This window comes from Xyrauchen texanus, chromosome 37 (genome assembly GCF_025860055.1).
Source record: "Xyrauchen texanus isolate HMW12.3.18 chromosome 37, RBS_HiC_50CHRs, whole genome shotgun sequence".
Lineage (NCBI taxonomy): Eukaryota > Metazoa > Chordata > Actinopteri > Cypriniformes > Catostomidae > Xyrauchen > Xyrauchen texanus.
The window spans coordinates 27,172,000-27,190,449 of NC_068312.1; the positions used below are offsets into that span (position 1 = coordinate 27,172,000).

At 37.4% G+C, this 18,450-nt stretch overlaps 1 protein-coding gene across 2 annotated transcripts in view; it reads right to left on the reverse strand.

Annotated features, from left to right (window-relative positions):
* LOC127631312 (long-chain-fatty-acid--CoA ligase ACSBG2-like) overlaps positions 1 to 18,450 on the reverse strand; it is a 30,999-nt gene that overhangs the window by 5,637 nt on the left and 6,912 nt on the right. Inside the window, exons 2-10 of one of the 2 annotated variants that reach the window (XM_052109399.1) lie at positions 11,557 to 11,693; positions 10,686 to 10,768; positions 8,136 to 8,368; positions 5,123 to 5,211; positions 4,534 to 4,654; positions 2,723 to 2,803; positions 2,464 to 2,613; positions 2,185 to 2,361; positions 507 to 688 (exon numbers count right to left, since the gene is read on the reverse strand). In XM_052109399.1, coding sequence (XP_051965359.1) covers positions 507 to 688; positions 2,185 to 2,361; positions 2,464 to 2,613; positions 2,723 to 2,803; positions 4,534 to 4,654; positions 5,123 to 5,211; positions 8,136 to 8,368; positions 10,686 to 10,768; positions 11,557 to 11,669 — 1,229 coding nt within the window. In that variant the 5' untranslated portion in view covers positions 11,670 to 11,693. Of the gene's footprint in view, positions 1 to 506; positions 689 to 2,184; positions 2,362 to 2,463; positions 2,614 to 2,722; positions 2,804 to 4,533; positions 4,655 to 5,122; positions 5,212 to 8,135; positions 8,405 to 10,685; positions 10,769 to 11,556; positions 11,694 to 18,450 lie in introns of both variants that reach the window. The other variant, XM_052109398.1, reaches the window with a different exon arrangement.

Genomic DNA, 18,450 nt, shown 5'->3' on the forward strand with positions numbered 1-18,450 from the left:
TAGTTTTGCCTGACTATTTTCCACCCTCTCTTTGACCATTAAATAGGCAGTTTTTGCCATTGTACCTTTAAGACTTTTTGTAAATTGTAAATTACAAAGTAATTTATCTGTTATTATTGACTAACCTCTCTATATAAGTGTTGTTCACAATGTTCTTCATCAGGGTGGGCTTAGTTGCTGAATACTGTATGTTGATGTGTAAATGTGACGTGATATGTTAACATGCTGATAGTTCCACCACAACTGTGACATTCTGAATTACTTGATTTTGCAGCTTCATTTACATAAATGGTGTGTTTGAACTGGGAGGGAGTTTTGCATAGTGAATATTAGAGTGTGTTTACATAGTAGATTAAACACTTTCATTTCAAAAGAGCAAGGACAATCCTGTTTAGTGTTTTCATTATACAACCCCTTTAAAGCCTTACAAACCCCATGTTTTTTCAGTCATGGCTTTGAACAATGTCTGTCTTTGTGTGAGTATGTGTGTGTTTGTGTGTACGCACAGCTCCATCTTGCTGAGGTTGGTCTGCAGGCCTACGTCTTTTGCCCAGGATGCCACCTTCCGCCGCACAGTGGATGATTTGGCTCCGATAGACTTCATCTTTTCCTGCATCTTCTCCCACACCCTCGGGACACCCATGAATGCAGTAGGGCGTATCTCACGTAAAGTGTTAGCCAGTGAGCCCTGGAACACACAGTGATTTCTATTCATTTACATGAAACAGCCTCAGGGTGGCATGCTAATGGGTTCATGTGAGTATGCCAACATCAGCATTGCATCAGGTGACGCACTGCACTCTCATTGGAGCAGGTAGATCATGTCTGTCTCCAGGCCCTGGGATTTCAAATCAATGACCCTATTATATAACAGCACTGCGGTGCTGCGCTGAGACTGAACCAGTGTTATTGTGAATTAAAACAAAAATTAAATGAAAACATTTTCATCAATTGAATATAAAATAAATAAAACATAATTGGAAAAACTGAAAATAAACGAAAATACTTTTTCATTACTTAAAAAATAACAGCACAAATTAATTTTAGTTGAAACATATAATTTTATAAAATTTGACCACCATTAAACATGAAAATGCCACTAAATAGTAATAACACTATATGGCTGTTCTTTACAACACTATAAAATGTTAAACTTTTATACTTAAACATACTGAAAAACAAACAAAATAAAAAACACTTTTTTATTAAACTAAATCAAATTCAGAGTGAAAACTTATAAAACGAAACTGTAAGGACAAAAATAAAAACCAAACAAACTGAATTCAAACAGATAAACTGAAAACAAAATAAAAACAAAATCCAAACTAAACTGAAAGGACAAATAAAATAAAAAACAAAACTGAAAACAAAACAAAACCCCCAAAAAAACGATAAAAAATTTAACATAAAAACGTAACTAAACGCACCAATTGAAAATAAAACAAAAAGCTCAATTAAATTTAAAGCTATAATAATCTTGGTGTGAACAAAATCACATGCTCTGCTTTACAGATCACAGGGGCCACAATATGATGCATTTACATCCATTTGTTTAAATAAATAATAAAAAAAATATATATAAATATATATATATATATATATATATATATATATATATATATAAAATATTTTTTATATATATATATATATATATATATATATATATATATCACCGATGAGCATACACACACTTGGCATGTTTTCTTTAAAAAGCTAAAAATGGCATAAACATCAGAGGCCATTCAGTATGTGAGAGAGCATGTATCCTCGGTATACATCATGAAATGAGCTGCATGATCAAGACTGTAGGAGTATTTCTGCAAATTCATTAATTATGTTTCACCTAATAACTTGCTAATCTCACACGTTAAAAGGAGTACACAGCTGGTTTAAACTCACATGATTAAAAGACACCATCAAGGAGCTCATCTCACTTAATACGAGAACTGAGGGATTATGGGAGGAAAACAGGGTGAGTGCCATAACGTACACATGTAATCCCAACTTAAAAACATAACTTTCGTGCTATGCTATGCAATGTTGCCTTTCTCTTGCAAAGTTCCTACTTATGAGTTTGGAAATCCTAATTACAACATTATTGGACCATTCATGCACACTCATTTGTAAATATGATATAAGCCATCAGAAGAGTGAAAGTGTATGTGCATGTATATGTACAATTACCTTCAGTGCATCAGGCTGTGCAAAGTACGTGGCTCCTCCTACTTTCATGGTGATCCAGATGTCAATCATCTGTGCAGCAATATGGCTTAGTGGTAGGTAGCTCACTACTACTTCCTGTGATTTCTCCGCATACATCAGACCCACGTCTAGGCTTGTTGAAAATGCCGTCCATGTCAGCTACAAAAGAGAGAGAGAGAAAACAAATGGTTCAGAACTCTCTTTAATGTCTCAGATTGTCTTTATTGTTGAGGTTTCGGTTTAAATTTGGGTTTAACTCACGTTGTCGTGACTAAGCATGACTCCCTTTGGTTGGCCAGTGGTTCCGCTCGTGTAGATCAGGGTGCAGCATTGATTGGGTTTCTGGGAGCTAATGATGTTATCCAGGTGAGTATCAGGCTCGTTGCGGCCCAGCTCCATAAACTCCGCCCACTAGTTATTTGAATAGCAAAATGTCAAATTTCAATTGGTAATTTCAGGGATCAATTTAAATATTGTGGTCTGAGCACTGAATTTAAAATATTTGATTATTCAAATGTACCGTGTATAGATTAGGCCTTTTCTCTTTCAGCTCGTCTTTGTACTGGATAATGGCTTTTAGGTGCGGCAATTTGTCCTGGACCTGAGATGAAGCACACAAAAAGCACAAGAGGTTATTTGGAGAAAGTCTGCAGCAGATGGAGGCCTAATTTTTGTTGTGTACTCTACTAAAAACAAAATGATCATTTATAAAAAAAAAATTAAGAGCATTTGTTAAGTACAATTGTAAACATACATCAAGGTAGATTTTTATGAATGTATTTTATGTCAATTTAAATTATGTATATATATATATATATATATATATATATATATATATATATATATATATATATATATATATATATATATATATATACACATCGATCAGCCACAACATTAAAACCACCTGCCTAATATTGTGTAGGTCCACCACGTGCTGCCAACCCGCATCTCAGAACAGCATTCTGACATGCTGTTCTTCTCACCACAATTGTACAGAGTGGTTATCTGAGTTACGGTAGACTTTGTCAGTTCGAACCAGTCTGGCCATTATCTGTTGAGCTCTCTCATCAACAAGACATTTCCATCCACAGAACTGCCACTCACTGGATGTTTTTTGTTTCACCATTCAGAGTAAATTGTGCCAGAGACTGTTGTGTGTGAAAATCCCAGGAGATCAGCAGTTACAGAAATACTCAAACCAGCCCATCTGGCACCAACAATCATGCCACGGTCCAAATCACTGAGATCACATTTGTTCCCCATTCTAATGGTTGATGTGAACATTAACTGAAGCTCCTGACCCATATATGCATGATTTTATGCACTGCACTACTGCCACATGATTGGCTGATTAGATAATCGCATGGATGATTGTTGGTGCCAGATAGGCTGGTTTGAGTATTTCTGTAACTGCTGATCTCCTGGGATTTTCACACACAACAGTCTCTAGAATTTACTCTGAATGGTGCCAAAAACAAAAAACATCCAGTGAGTGGCAGTTTTGTGGATGGAAACGTCTTGTTGATGAGAGAGCTCAACAGATAATGGCCTGACTGGTTCAAACTGAAAGTCTACGGTAACTCAGAAAACTGCTCTGTACTATTGTGGTGAGAAAAATAGCATCTCAGAATGCTATTCTGAGATACGGTTTGGCACTGTTTTGGCAGCACGAGGGGGACCTACACAATATTGAGCTGTTTAATGTTGCGTGACTGATATATATATATATATATATATATATATATATATATATATATATAAACAGAGTCCAGGCAGGATGATTTTCAGGATGATCGTTACTGTATAATAGAAAGGAGAATGTATGTAATTGTTATGAAAAATAATGTCAATGCAAAAACATTGTCTTAACAGTCCTAAAGTAGGCATAATTTTCTGTATGCAAAAAAGTGTTTATTTCTTTTTTTCTTTTCATTTAGGATTGAAATATGACACCGACCTTGTTTATGAGATTAACCCAGGCTGTGTCAGTTCTAAATCAGTCAGTTGGAAGATGGATGTAATTTACTAGCAAAATTAATGTAACTAGTGAAAAGTGGCAGAGAAGTGTATTACTGACTGGAATTTCACTTTATTTCCAAAACAGTTTTTTTGTTTTAATATTTTAACTTTGTTTTCCAATTTTTGTAACTGTAACTGACACCAAGCTTTAGACAAATCCTAATACAATTGTTTTATTTTAAAAAAATTATCACATTAATAAATATGAAGCAATATTACGTAAAAGGTCTATTCCAAATGTATCTGAATTTGATCAAATATGGCATTTATTTAGAAAAGGTTTGAGATATATGCCGTGTTATTTATTACCTGTAAGACCTTCTGTAGCTGTTTGTGGTTTTCCACGACGAGGATGTTGGCCTGGCAGTTCTCTGCCACATACTGGCATGCCTCAGGAGAGTTTGTGGTGTAGATGCCCACAGCAAACCCCCTGCCAACAACAAACAAGAACCCTCAAAAAACATCCTGAAGTTATTACTGCAACCAAAACACAGTCAAGCATTACTGAGACAGGACAAACAACACTCTCACCAACTTCTGTTCAGACTCCATCAAAATGTTTACTAGCCCTGATCTTATATCTTAGATCTTATATATAGCACTAGTCATAATGGAAGCTAAGCAGTTTATGGCACATCAGTGCCACTATTTGATTCTGATGTACTGATTAAAGATTTGTTTTAAACAACCACTGGCAGTGATGCGTTACTGAGAACTACCTTGCATACCCCAGAGTGTGTGTATGCTTATGATCATTTATGGGTGATTTAAAGGTTAACAAATCCATAAAGTTTGCAGAGGACAAAGACTAAAACGTCCTACAAGCAGATACAGTTCACAACAAACAAACACACTCACATGACAGCTTGACAAGGGGGTAAATAAAATACACACTTACCCAGCTAAAATTGCCCCGATGTCGGCAATGAACCACTCGGCCGAGTTGAAGCCAAGGATACCGACTCCATGGTTCTGTTCCAGACCGAGCTGTGAACAGACACACGCACACAGTTAATTCACACATACTATATAAATACCACCTGAAACCACAGCCTGAATTCCACCTGTTCCACATTCAGGAATAACCATGTTGAATGTCTGCTGATACACATTACTTTGATGTTGAGCTCGAAGACAGGAAAAAAATGGGGCATCAGTTGCGTAAGAGGGGTGAAGGGCCCCCCCTTTTCTCCCCAATTTGGAATCCCCAATTCCCAGTGCGCTCTAGGTCCTTGTGGTGGCGTAGTGACTCACCTCAATCCAGGTGGAGGAGGACGAATCTCAGTTGCCTCTGTGTCTGAGACTTCAATCCTCGCATCTTATCACGTGGCTTGTTGAGCGCATTACCGGGAGATGCTGACTACCACCGTTGGAGTCCAGGGCGTGCTGAATGACTCCACCCAGGTCTCCTAAGCAACCAAATTGGCACGGTTGCTAGGCAGGGTAGAGTCACATGGGGTAACCTCCTCGTGATAGCTATAATGTGGTTCGCTCTCAGTGGGGCGTGTGGTGAGTTGTGTGTGGATGCTGCGGAGAATAGTGTGAAGCCTCCACACATGCTATGTCTCCACAGTAACATGCTCAACAAGCCACGTGATAAGATGCACAGGTTGATGAGTCGAGTCACGAGGACTTATAGCACACTGGATATAGGGCATTCCAAATTGGGGAGAAAAAGATAATATAAATAATAATTAAAAAAAAAATAATTCACCATTCACATTCTCATAATGGTATAGAATATAATGGTTGTTGTTGTTTATAATATATAATTTGTTGAACTTTATTATGCTAATTAATACTGATATTAATGCATTTTTATTTTACACTAGTATAACATTGCTTTTACTTTTATTACAATAAAACATACTGCATTACAGTATCACCATTGCAGTAAGGAGAATTGAGGGTGAGAAAATGCTAATTTAAATGCAAATCTTCATGGTCCTAAAAATAGGCTTAATTTCTGTGACATGTTAGATTCACCCTCGTATATTAAGCTGCTTGTGCTACTCACTTCTTACTTTCCCTTTTGCAGACACATTATCATTCAGATTGCTGGCACTTTCACCCTGGAGTAACCAGAGTTGAAAGTGTTTTAAGGACAGCAGTATGATAAAGGAGGACGCTGATCTCATTAACTCCTCAACAGTTTCTCTAGTTACATCACTTTATACAATATATAAATGGTTGTTATCAAGCACCCCTGACACAAAAATCTGCCTATCAGAAACATTTCTGTGTCATTTCATATAACAGTGTTTGGGAATGACAAACCACAGTTATCTCAACAACAACAGGATGAAGATGAATGAATGAGCCTTGTACAACAAAACTGTCACAGATGGGCTCGTAATAAAAATCCGGTTTTGATGTGAAACCACAAACAGACATGCACATATAACCAAAGGGCTATACACACTGAATATGTTTCTTCATCTGTCTGCACTATTTTTAACAGTTTTTCTATGAAAATATCTGTTGGACCAGCGATTTCCAAACTTTTTTACATGAAGAGCCATTTTTAATTTTTGTTGTTAATCACTGTGAGAGGCTTTTTGCAAAAAAGAAAAAGAAAAAAGAAAATGTAGGCAGTCATGCACTCAACCGTGCAATGCTATGATGCAAAGCGGACGTGATAGACACTGTGTCTAGCTTCTTTATCTCAAGAATAGCCCTAAGCTGTGCATGCATTAAGCGTGATGAAGTGTTTTTGAGCTTTAAATCATGATCGCGCCAAGGAGATTGCAGATGTCAAGATTTATATTGAAAAAGGAGTTCGGTTTTTGTTCTGTTTCTCACCCAAAACCAATTGTATCGCATCAGAAGACATGGATTAAACCACCAGAGTTGAATGGATTACCTTTATGATGTCTTTATGTCCTTTTTGGAGCTTGAAATCTTTGGACCCCATTGACTTGCTTTGTATGGATATTAAAGGGATAGTCCACTCAAAGTGAAAATTCAGTCATTGTTTACTCACCCCTGTGTTGTTAAAACACAGAAATTAGAAGCCTAATAATTTATTACCTGAGACTCATGATTGTTCTGAAGGCATATGATAAAGTTTGGTGAGAAACAATCCCAAATCGAATGTACAATTCACTGGAAATCATCATTAACAGTTGCTCTCTTGTGTGCGTTAATGAGTGCACAAGAGCAACAGAATACACAGCACCTTCACATGAGATGGGACGTTCAAGCAAAAACACATTTCGTTTATCTCAAAATAGGTCCGCTACAGAGATAACCAACAACAGATCACAACACAGCTGCACACAATCCAGAAAACAGAACTTAACTAAACATGTCTGAAGAGTTTGTAGAAGAATAGGTGCATTTCTATGCCCATCCTTATTTGTTTGAACCAGAGTCTTCAATCAAACTGAAAGAAATAGGAGGCAAGAATGTCTGTCACCTCTACTCCATTCTTAACCAGTGTGTATTTGTGACAGACGTCTGCCTGAAAGACCGATACTTCAACAACAACAGCACGTAGGTGTAACATTTTCATCCAAAATCAAGTAGCTTTCAACCGGCTAGTGAGATGCTGGCTTCAATTTACTGTTATGCGGAACATTTTGGACCAGTGCCAGTTCACATCGGATGTGGCTGCACAGCTCAACGCAGCAAGCCAAACCAAGAGATCAAAAGAATGCCCCATTGTTCGTCGTGACAGGTTAGGACAAAAACTCTGTCATAAAAAAGTTGTCATTTGCCGTCAGGTTAGGACATGGTGTGACTGTGGCTGCCAGCAGCCTCCTCTATCTCTCTCAGTTTGATTGAGTACTCCAATTCAAACAAATAAAGAATATGTATATAAAGAATAATAAGTTTGGGGCACAGATAAAGAAATTAACCCACAACAATACTAAATACATAACTGTTTTGTCTGAGTCAATGGATCTCACCTTCAGGAAGCTTTTGGCAGCATTGCGGCAGGAATTGTAGTACTCGCTGTAGGTCATGGATTTCCACTGTTCTCCCTCCTTCCAGCCCAATGCAGTGTAGCTGCCGTAACGCTGAACTGTAGAGGTAAACATTTGGTTCACGGTTACAGGGGGCTCGGCCGCGGTGCCGGACTCACCCATCCTGAGCTTCACTTCTCCATCCCCACGTGTGGTCCAGAGCTCTGTGCCCTGACCTGGCAGAGAGAGGGAGTTGGGATGAGGGGCAGCAACTACAGGACAGATATCAAAGGGAACAGTGATACTGTTAGTGTTTATCATTAGTTTGCAAAAAAAAAAAAAGCTCTCCTCTCATTGCAGCAATGCTTTTTATGTAGTTTTCTATATGTTTTTTTTTTTTACAGCAACTGAGCACTGTAACCAAACACAGACATATATGTTGTGTGCATGAATGTAGAGGTGAATCAGAGGTGTTAAAATTAGTGTATGTCAATGAGGACAACCGGTCCCAATTAGTGCACTTTAAGCAGTCTGACCCACAGATGTGTGTTTTATGTTTTACTACTGTTCGCATTGGCCCACTAAAAATGCAGAAGAAACATCACCTGACACACAAAAATAAGTTTTAGAAAGCAAAAACCATTTTAGATTGGCTAGATGTCGTGCCTCTGTGAATTCTATGAATTGACATAGACAATCACCATTGCAATATTAATGGAAATAATTAACAATTAATATTTTTGTCATAATCGTGCAGCCCTAGACATTACCAAGACATTACCATGGTACATGTCCAAAAATCCATGGCACTAATTTTTTTTCTGTTGCGCTCTACAGTCTTGTACTGAACACTGTGTGCTTTTGTGTTTGCGTGTGTGTGTGTGTGAGGAGTATGTTTGGGTGGTCTCTTTGTCTCTGCACAGACCAGTGAAGAATGTTTGCTGCAGTCTCTGTTTTAAATCACACAGCTCAGCGACCTCTTGACTGGATATTAGGGGTATGTAGTGAAGCCATTATCTGTATCTATTGCAAAATTATCTGTATCTGAATCTGTTTTCGATAGAACCGGATATGGGCGAGGCATAAACCTTTTTAAAATTTTTTACATTATTTTTGACATTAATATTTGCAGAAAAAGAAATGTTCATTTATGTCAGTGCATGTATAACAACGTTATTCTGGAGGCACAAGGTGTCAAACAATTGTTAAATGTCAAGCACACATTTTTCAGTGAATATTAAATAAATACAAATACAAAAATGTAAATAAATAAAATAAATCAATATAGCCTACAAACAAACGAAAAACCTATAAGTATATCAGGAATTTTTATGATATACTCGAGGCTGATTTGTGCGCACATATTTTAACATAATGTAGAGGGAAGCATTAAGTTAAATTACATGTGCAAAATTAGCTAAATGCAGTAGAATAAATGTCAAGAGTTAGCCTCTCTAGTTTTTCCAGAAGAGAATAGCGAGAAAAGAATAATAATTCATTTTAATTCCTAATAATTCCTTTTTTGGAATAAAGGCTTAACCAGAAAATTACCTTAAACTCTGATGTGGATATAAAGGTAGTCAACTTTCAGAGATGGATAGAAATCATCACTTTTGGTCAGGAATTTAACATCACACTCAGGTTTCTTTATAAATTAATACAAGGGAATCATTACATGTGAATTGTGTGATACATTAAAAAAGACATTTAAAGAAGTGGAAAATATACAGTATATGATGTTAATGATGTTAATATATGATCTTAGTTAATGTTACTCTCGACAAGCTCCAGACGCGCAGAATAAACTGAGACCGCAAACCGAATCGAGACTGCGACTATCCGATTTAAAATCACACGTATTTTCATACATGAAATCACAGCAGCTTGACCTGTAAGTCCAAGGTCATGTGACCTCGTGACTGGATGACCTCATTCAAAGCACTATAATCATATGTAAACACAACAGACAACAGCAGAGCGATGAAATACAGCAAGTGCCCGTAAAACTAGTGTACATCCTCAGAAAAGCAATGTCATCCTGCCTTGCTTATTAAGGAAAGGAAAGTAAACAAAGGGATGGCAGCTTCCTTTTTAAAAACACTTCCTCTAAAAGACGGTCCTACTGACCTCAGGTTCTCAGTTCTCATAAAGAATAGGTTACATGTGAGTTTTAGGTATGGAAACACTGACGCGTGCGTTTGCTGCGAGTTAGTGCACCTGTGGCCAGATTTCCGTTGATCTTGGCTTCATCTGTGTAATGCAGAACTGTGCATTTGGCAGTTTAAGGGCCCAATAAAGATGCATGTGGCTTGTTTGTTTAAAGTGCACTTTAAAGTCATTGTAGTGTTTGGATAAGTGTGCGAGTTAGAGTGCAAGTGAACATTGCCTAGCAAATTTGTGTTTGAGAGTGTGTGAGTTCTGTTTTCATCTATAAGCGAGTGTGTATTTGTAGGACATGAAAATGTGTGTTCTAGACTTTTCACCCAAGTTTTTGGGAGTTTGAAGTGATTTGCAAGTGTTTGAACGAGAGTGCGAGCATGAGCATAATCTCACCTGATTCTGTGTGCATGCTCTGTTCAGCTTCGGCATTTGTCTGCTCCTCTCTCACACATGCCGTCTCCTCCTCTGATGACTCACTGTGAGAAAAAGCCAAAAAGAAATATGATCAAATAATGGATTTTCCCGACTAGCAGCATTCTGTAGCTGAATGGCTGAAATAGTCTCATTACTCCCTCAGGTACTCAAAAGTATCATCTTAAACTACTCAATACTATATATTTTTAGATAAATAGATTAAATTAAAAAGTATCAACAAAAAAGTCATAAACTGTTACAATATTTTATGATGCAACTACATTTTTAGAGGTGTGTATGACTTTCTTTCTTTAGCAGAACACAAATGAAGATTTTTAGAAGAATATTTCAGCTCTGTAGGTCCTCACAATGCAAGTGAACGGGTTCCAAAATGTTTAAGCTCCAAAATGCACATAACAGCAGCTAGTAAATGAAGAAAGAATTTAAATTTTTGGGTGAACTATCCCTTTAAGGTTCGAAACAGCTTGCCATTGCAAACTTTCAGGACAACTTAGTACCGGCTATTAAACACACTCTTACTGAAACTCGTCCAGTAAAGTATGTATAAGTATGCAAAGTATGAGTCCTAGCAAGCCCCACAATGATCTACTGTAATTCTCCAAAATCCAATCTTTATCTAAAGAAACTGTGATGGCAGGCACCACAGTAGTAGTGCAACAACCAGTCTATTCACACAATGACAACACTCTTACACAAGTCTAAGATGACTTCATTGGCATACTTACAAACACAAGACTAATCAGAAACGTACGTTTAAATAACCAATGCACTTCTGGCCTGCTATTGTAAGTGTATGTGCACATGAACAAAAAGATATGAAGGAACTTGCTTTGCTGTGGACTCAGCACTGGCATCATACAGGGAGGCGAGACTGTCCGCTGTTTCACAGGACTGGAGGAGGCTCGTGTCTCCTGGATGGTCCATCACTACAGCTGTGGACATGGCCGTAGAGTTCACACACAGTCACTAATGAGAACAGACAAAGAGTGTTAGGAGTAGTAGTTGACTATTGTGTTTCGTTTTCGACACTCAGTGTAGATATCTAATATTGATATCTAGATATCATGTTGGCCGATATACAGCATAAAACACAATTTAATGATAGCAAATGAGACGATACAAAACCACTAAACCTGTCCTGAAATGTTTGTTTTTTTATATAATATTTATTCAAAATGTATTTTAAATATTTGAAAACAGAAAATATGCACTCTCTGAAGTTAATCAGTCAAGCGACCATGGTTATCGCTCAATGACAATGATCTCAAGTCAGAACTGCAAATGTTTTCTGTTAAATTGGCCTAGCTAGAGGTAAACCGAAAGGAGATTTTCAAAGGCTTATGCAGACACCAATATCTAGAGTACAGTGTGGCTGATGGTCAATATATAATAGGCCTATACAAAAATTGTTGGAACTTAACATAGTAACTTAATCACAATTCACAAAAAAACAAACAAACAAAAAAAATAACTGTAATTTATAATGCATTGGCAAGGCTGTTGGTATATTTTAGAACTGACACAATGAGTAGATAACTCTTCTGTTAACTGCCTGGGCATGAGTATTGGCTGATGCTGATAAACAAAAAATATCGACTGATTAATCAACATGGCCGATATATCCATCTATTGCTAGTTAGGAGTACAATTAACATCCTTTCTGCCACTGGAGCTGCTGACTCAGTTCTACTCTAGCCGACAGACTTGAGTCTGTACTGTGTACACCTATAACTGTCTGGTTTGGTTAAGCCACCAAATCAGACAGAAGGAAACTACAACAGACAGTCAGGAATGCTGAGAGGATTATTGGTGCCTCCTGCCCACCCTCCAAGACCTGTACATATCCAGAGTGAGGAAACGTGCAGGTAGAATCACTCTGGACCCCACACACCCTGCCCACTCCCTTTTTGAACTGTTGCCCTCTGGCCAGCGCTACAGAGCACTCAGTACAATAACACATTAACTGTACATACCCTACCTTTCACATATATTACCACTTGCACAAGTACATATGCCATTCTGTTATATGTCCTATTTTTTTTTTTTTGGATGACTATTTATTGCTTGTTTCTCGTATCACAAAAACATTCCTTGTGTACACAGCTCATTCTGATTTCATTCTCTCGCTTTCAGACACAAATACACAGTCAGGTGTAAAAGATGAAAAGGTAACACACAAAGCCATGCCAAACCCTAAATACAAAGATAGCCACCTGATTCAATGGTCACGTGTCCAACCAGATGGAACCAAACAAGCCTCATCTTTTACAGCAGACTAAACACACCCATAAGCAGAGTTTTCCCATTTCCTCAAATGGGTTTTCCCTTCAATATTATCTGCAGCACACAGTTACTTTCTTTTTAATAAAGGAGATCTTGATGAGTCTGCTATGGCAAAAATCATTCTAAAAGCTCTCTCTGTTATATCACCCCCTGGGGCAAACCTGAATCAATCGCCTTATTGAAAACCATAAAATGGCCAACGGTCTGACTGTTCCATAAAATTACCAAACACATTATCTGTAAGGATGAACATACAGCAAGGATCTGCATCACTATATCCTGGAAAAATATCGTTGCCCACCACTGTATCATTTACTGCCATCTCCATTCCAAAGCGTGACCTCTGCACCTTTACATCGGCATTTTGTCATGAAAACACATGCCAGCTATGCTCCTGGCATTCTGTAATGAGCTTGGGCAGTCGGGCGCACAGGTTTAGAACAATCAGACATGGCAAGCGGTAAGAAAAACAGGCTTTCAGACTTGCCAAACAAAGTGAACGAGAAAAAAGGAGGTCTAAACTTAACACATGGTGAGAAAACAAGCCAGGTGCTTTTCATCGGCCTCATGCACTCTGCGCAGAGGTTTTGGTTTTGATGGTAGGGACTTTCATGGATGAATTAGTAAAATTGTGGATTAAGAAGAAATAGAGGCAACCCTCACAATAAAAATTATTTGGCGATGACTTCAGGTGATATTATGAGTTGGTGATTCAGGTGATTTTGGTTAAACAATCTGCATTCATTTATGACTCTTTGTATGTGCTCGTCATGTAAGGAAAGTATATTATTTTTTTGACATTCAATAAATCAATTTTAAAATCTATCATCCAACTAATAGGTTATCGACCTCTGTTATATAATACTATTACAATATTTGCTGTGTGTTTGTTCCATGTTTTAGGGTGGTATAGCACAACTCTGTTGTTTATGCATTTACAAAACTGACAATTTTCCTATGTTGCCCATCTATGCCAATTTAATAACTTTGCTTATTGTTGGGCATATGCAGTTCATGGTAATGGTGGGCCAGTAAGTCGGTAAGAACGCCGCTAAAGGTGTTTACATGCAATCCAAATTTGGTGTATTTGTCAAAAATCGAATGGTGTCGATCAGTTTATTCTCTAGCGGTTTATGACATTACACCAAATGAGGAAATCTGTTTAATATGTTTAAATGGCCATACATGTTTTCAGCTTATTAAGCATAATCATGTAAAAATTTGAATTTAATGCACTCATTAATCATTTTAAAGATTGATTTTAAGGACGTTTTTTTTACTTTTGTAGGACAAACAATATTAGTATTGTGTTGGGTCGCCACTTGATGCCCAATGCAAAGTCTGTGTCCTGAAGCAAAGACAGCTGAGAACCACTGACGGTGGAGCCATATTCATGTACCACTGTATACATGCCATCCAAGGTACTCCATAGAATGGTACTCCATTGGTACATTAAAAAAAATTTTTAATGCCATTATACTTTCTGGTTATTTGTTTGTGAAAAATGTTAATTGGTCTCTAGAATGCCCTTCAATCTGCTGTCAGTTCAACCTCTACCCTCCTTTCCAATCCATTCACCTTGGCAACTTTATGCTAGATTCCCTGCAGGCGTACACTTCTGCCTTCATAGGGGACCATCACAGTGGCATGAGCGCTTAAAAACAAAATGCAGCTACTTCCAGGCCCAACTGACTCTCAGCATGCACCCAGCTAACCAAGATATTGTTGCAAATTCTCCAGTACCATACTTGGCCTGACGTCACATCACCTGACAACAGCCTCATAAACAAGGCCTTGTCTGGAAACTGTAGGGGTGATTGTTCTTTTGACATTTATGGACCTGTGTGACATTTCTGGCTCATTCTTGCAGCTGGAGAGTTGGAGGAACCAATCATCATCCCAGAAGATTCATGTGTTATATGTTATTTTATGAGCTTAGATAGGCCTTAAAGGGATAGCTCACCTCATCCATGATATTCTCATGTTCAACCTGTAACTGTTGTTCTAAACCTGTATGACTTTCTTCTGTTGACCACAGAAGGACATGTTAGGCAGTATGTTAGACCCAGGCAGTCACCATGCTCTTTCATTGCATCTTTTTTTTTGTCATTCTACCTTACATCTCCTTTGTGTTCCACAGAAGAAAATAATAGAAGTTTCAAGAGTCAATAATTTTAAGTGAACTACCCCTTAAAGGACAAATAGCTACCTTTAGTTCAGAAAAACTTTTCACACACTTATGACAATTATATTAAGTCAATACATTATGAACTAACATTGAGCATCTTCAGTACATACATTCTTGTTTATTTTTTCCTCACTTTCTATCACTTTAATCAGCCATCCAATGTCACATAGACAATCCAAGCTGTGAACTGGTGACCATGACGACTGCTTTATAAATGTCCTTGAAAGACTTTTTGAGTGATGTTGCCTTTCTGACTAATCAATATATAGATCAGCTTTGGTCCTTGCATGTGCCAGTAATATTTATATTTGTATTTCACTCTGGCGCTGCCGTGGGATTTTCTGTGATACTGGTTTCTACTGGATGACTACATGCACATACAGCAAATAAGATGATTCACCATTAACAGAATGAGCCACAAATATAATGGGTTGATGACAAGCTCTTGATAAATTGTTAATAATTATAATTTTATGTAAATGATGCAGCTATTCAATGACAATTTCTCAAGTTATGGATTTAGAGGCTCTATAAGTTATGCTCTATTTAAGTCAAGTCAGAAGCACCTCACACATATATAATTAATTTAACTCATATAAAATGAATAATGAATTCACATAACTCATTTTCAAACACAATCACAGCTATCAATATGAAAAGTGTGTGACTGACGTTTCCCAACAGGAAGATTAAAGAACACAAGTACAGCACATCCAATATGCACAGTTCAAAACCCTGTGCGTACACAAACTAGACAAGGGCAAACCGGCCACACCTCATACAACAAACACATTCCATAATTTATTGGTGATGCTTCTGAAGTTCTGTCTGAGCCTTATCATACAGGACTCAACAGGAGGAAAGGATGGGTGGTGGTGTTCAGTCACACAGCTGATGGCAGCAATTGTCAGCCAAGTTCAGCCCCCACCCGAAAATTACCATCTGTATGCCGGTACTGAGTGGTGGGTTCCTGCTTGTATAAATTACAGTCTTTTTTATAGGAGTAATGAGAGGATATTAAGACACATATTTTTCTAAATGTCCAGGTAAATGTGTTGCTGTTTGTATGAGATAAAAGGGAGGAGAAAAAAAGCCGGCATGAACGAGGCCACACCTCTAAATTCATATCATAATTTGCATCCATATGGGTCAAAACACATGATATACAGTAACATGACCATCCACAAACAGAAACTATAAACACACCTTAGAGGGCTCTCTTGCTTTGGAAATTAATTCCAAGCTTTTAGAATGAAATGTATCCCTATAACTTCCAAATTGCTATAAACCAAACATTCATTATCATAAAAGAAAAACCCAGACTTACAGTGCATCCTTACAGGCTGGGAAAACGTTGCTCAGTCTTTGGGTTTTCTTTATCAAAAGCTTATTGTTGATATCTTCAGATTCCTTTGGTGTAAATCAATGTTGGTCTGTGATTAAAAAAATGGTGGCTTGTTCCTCATGCTCTACAACTGTGCATGAAGCACAATCATTTTCAAACACTGAGCTTTCCCCTCCGCCGGAACCACACCCTCAATGGCACCATCACCCCCCAATGTATCCTCCATTCCCCTCCTCCCACAAGAACACTCCTCATGCTCTGAATGGCTAAAATCGCTCACACCACAAGACACATTCCCCCAAATATGGGCATCCTCTTCCATTGATGGAGAAGAGGGGTGGAGCTTTCGAGCACATGCAACACTCTCACTCTCATAAATACAGAGCAATGCAGATACTCTGAGGTTACTACAGTTCGTCTTCACTAACAAGAGAGTGGATAATGAATTAAATTTGAAATGATATAATTAGGTATGAGGTTCTGCCTCAACCATTGGTGGATTTAACATTACTGTAGGCCAGACAAAAAGAGGGTCAGAATTAAAACAAGTGGCAAGAGCAAGGGAGAATTTAGGACTAAAATACAGTAAGAATAATCACACATTATATTTACAGACGCATCCAAAAATCCAGAAAGCGGACAGGTAGGGATAGCATTTACCAATCCAAAGTTAACATTTTTAAAGAACAAAAGTTATCTGATCAGGTATCAGTATATACAGGTGAATTTATGGCAATTCTGTTGGCTGTACAATGGATTAATTAAAAGTCTGGATGATCAGCAGTCAGAATCAAGGCTAGATATAATTCTGGATATTCTTCAAAACGTATAAATATATTAGAACAGGTAGGACTGAAGGTACAGTTTATGTGGGTTTTGGCCCATGTTGGAGTGAAAGGGAATGAGGAAGCTGATAGGTTGGCGAAACAAGCAATGGAAGGGGATAGAGTGGAAATTAAGATATCAAATAGTAAGTCAGAAATCAAATCAATAATAAAAAAGGAGATGTTTCGGAGAAAGAGAACATCATATTAAGACTAAGACTAGGGCATACAGGATTAAAAATAGCAAGGCAAATAATATCCAAACACTCAACAGGGTGAATGGTGTAGACATTGTGATTTATTGTGATTATTATTAACTGTACAAAGCATACTGAGGAAAGAGAAATGTTAATGGAGGAGTTGAGGAGGAGAGGGGAGCAAGTAATAACATTAAAGAGTTTCTTAAATCCAGAAATAGGAAGGACAATCTCAGTAGTGATTACGTTCCTGGAGAACACAGGTCTAATTAGTAGAATTTAAGTTATAAGTGTATAATAGATAAAGAAAGTGGTGTATATATAGGAAGTATAGTACAGTTATGTGGGTATATATGAACGTATGTGTATATATATATATATATATATATATATATATATATATATATATATATATATATACATATACACTACTGATCAAAACTTTTGAAACACTTGACTGAAATGTTTCTCATGATCTTACAAATATTTTTATCTGAAGGCATATGCTTAAATGTTTGAAATTGTAGGCAAAAATATATTTGTACCACCATATTAATTTATTTCATTATAAAACTAAAATGTCATTAAAAAATGTTTTTTAAATTGATGACTTGGACCAAATAATAAAGAAAAGCAGCCAATAAGTGCCCAATTTAGATGAGAACTCTGTATATGAACTCTCTCAATACTGTTTAAAAAGAATCCCAGGGTGATACCTGAAGAAGTTGGTTGAGAAAATGTCAAGAGTACCAAAATATATACAGTATATGGGTATATAAATATTATTATTATTATTAACGTTTCCACATCTCCCTCCTTCGGACTGTGAAGGGCTAGAAGGGAAGGTCAGAAGAGCTTAACACGCAGTGCTGGCTGAAGCCCTGGC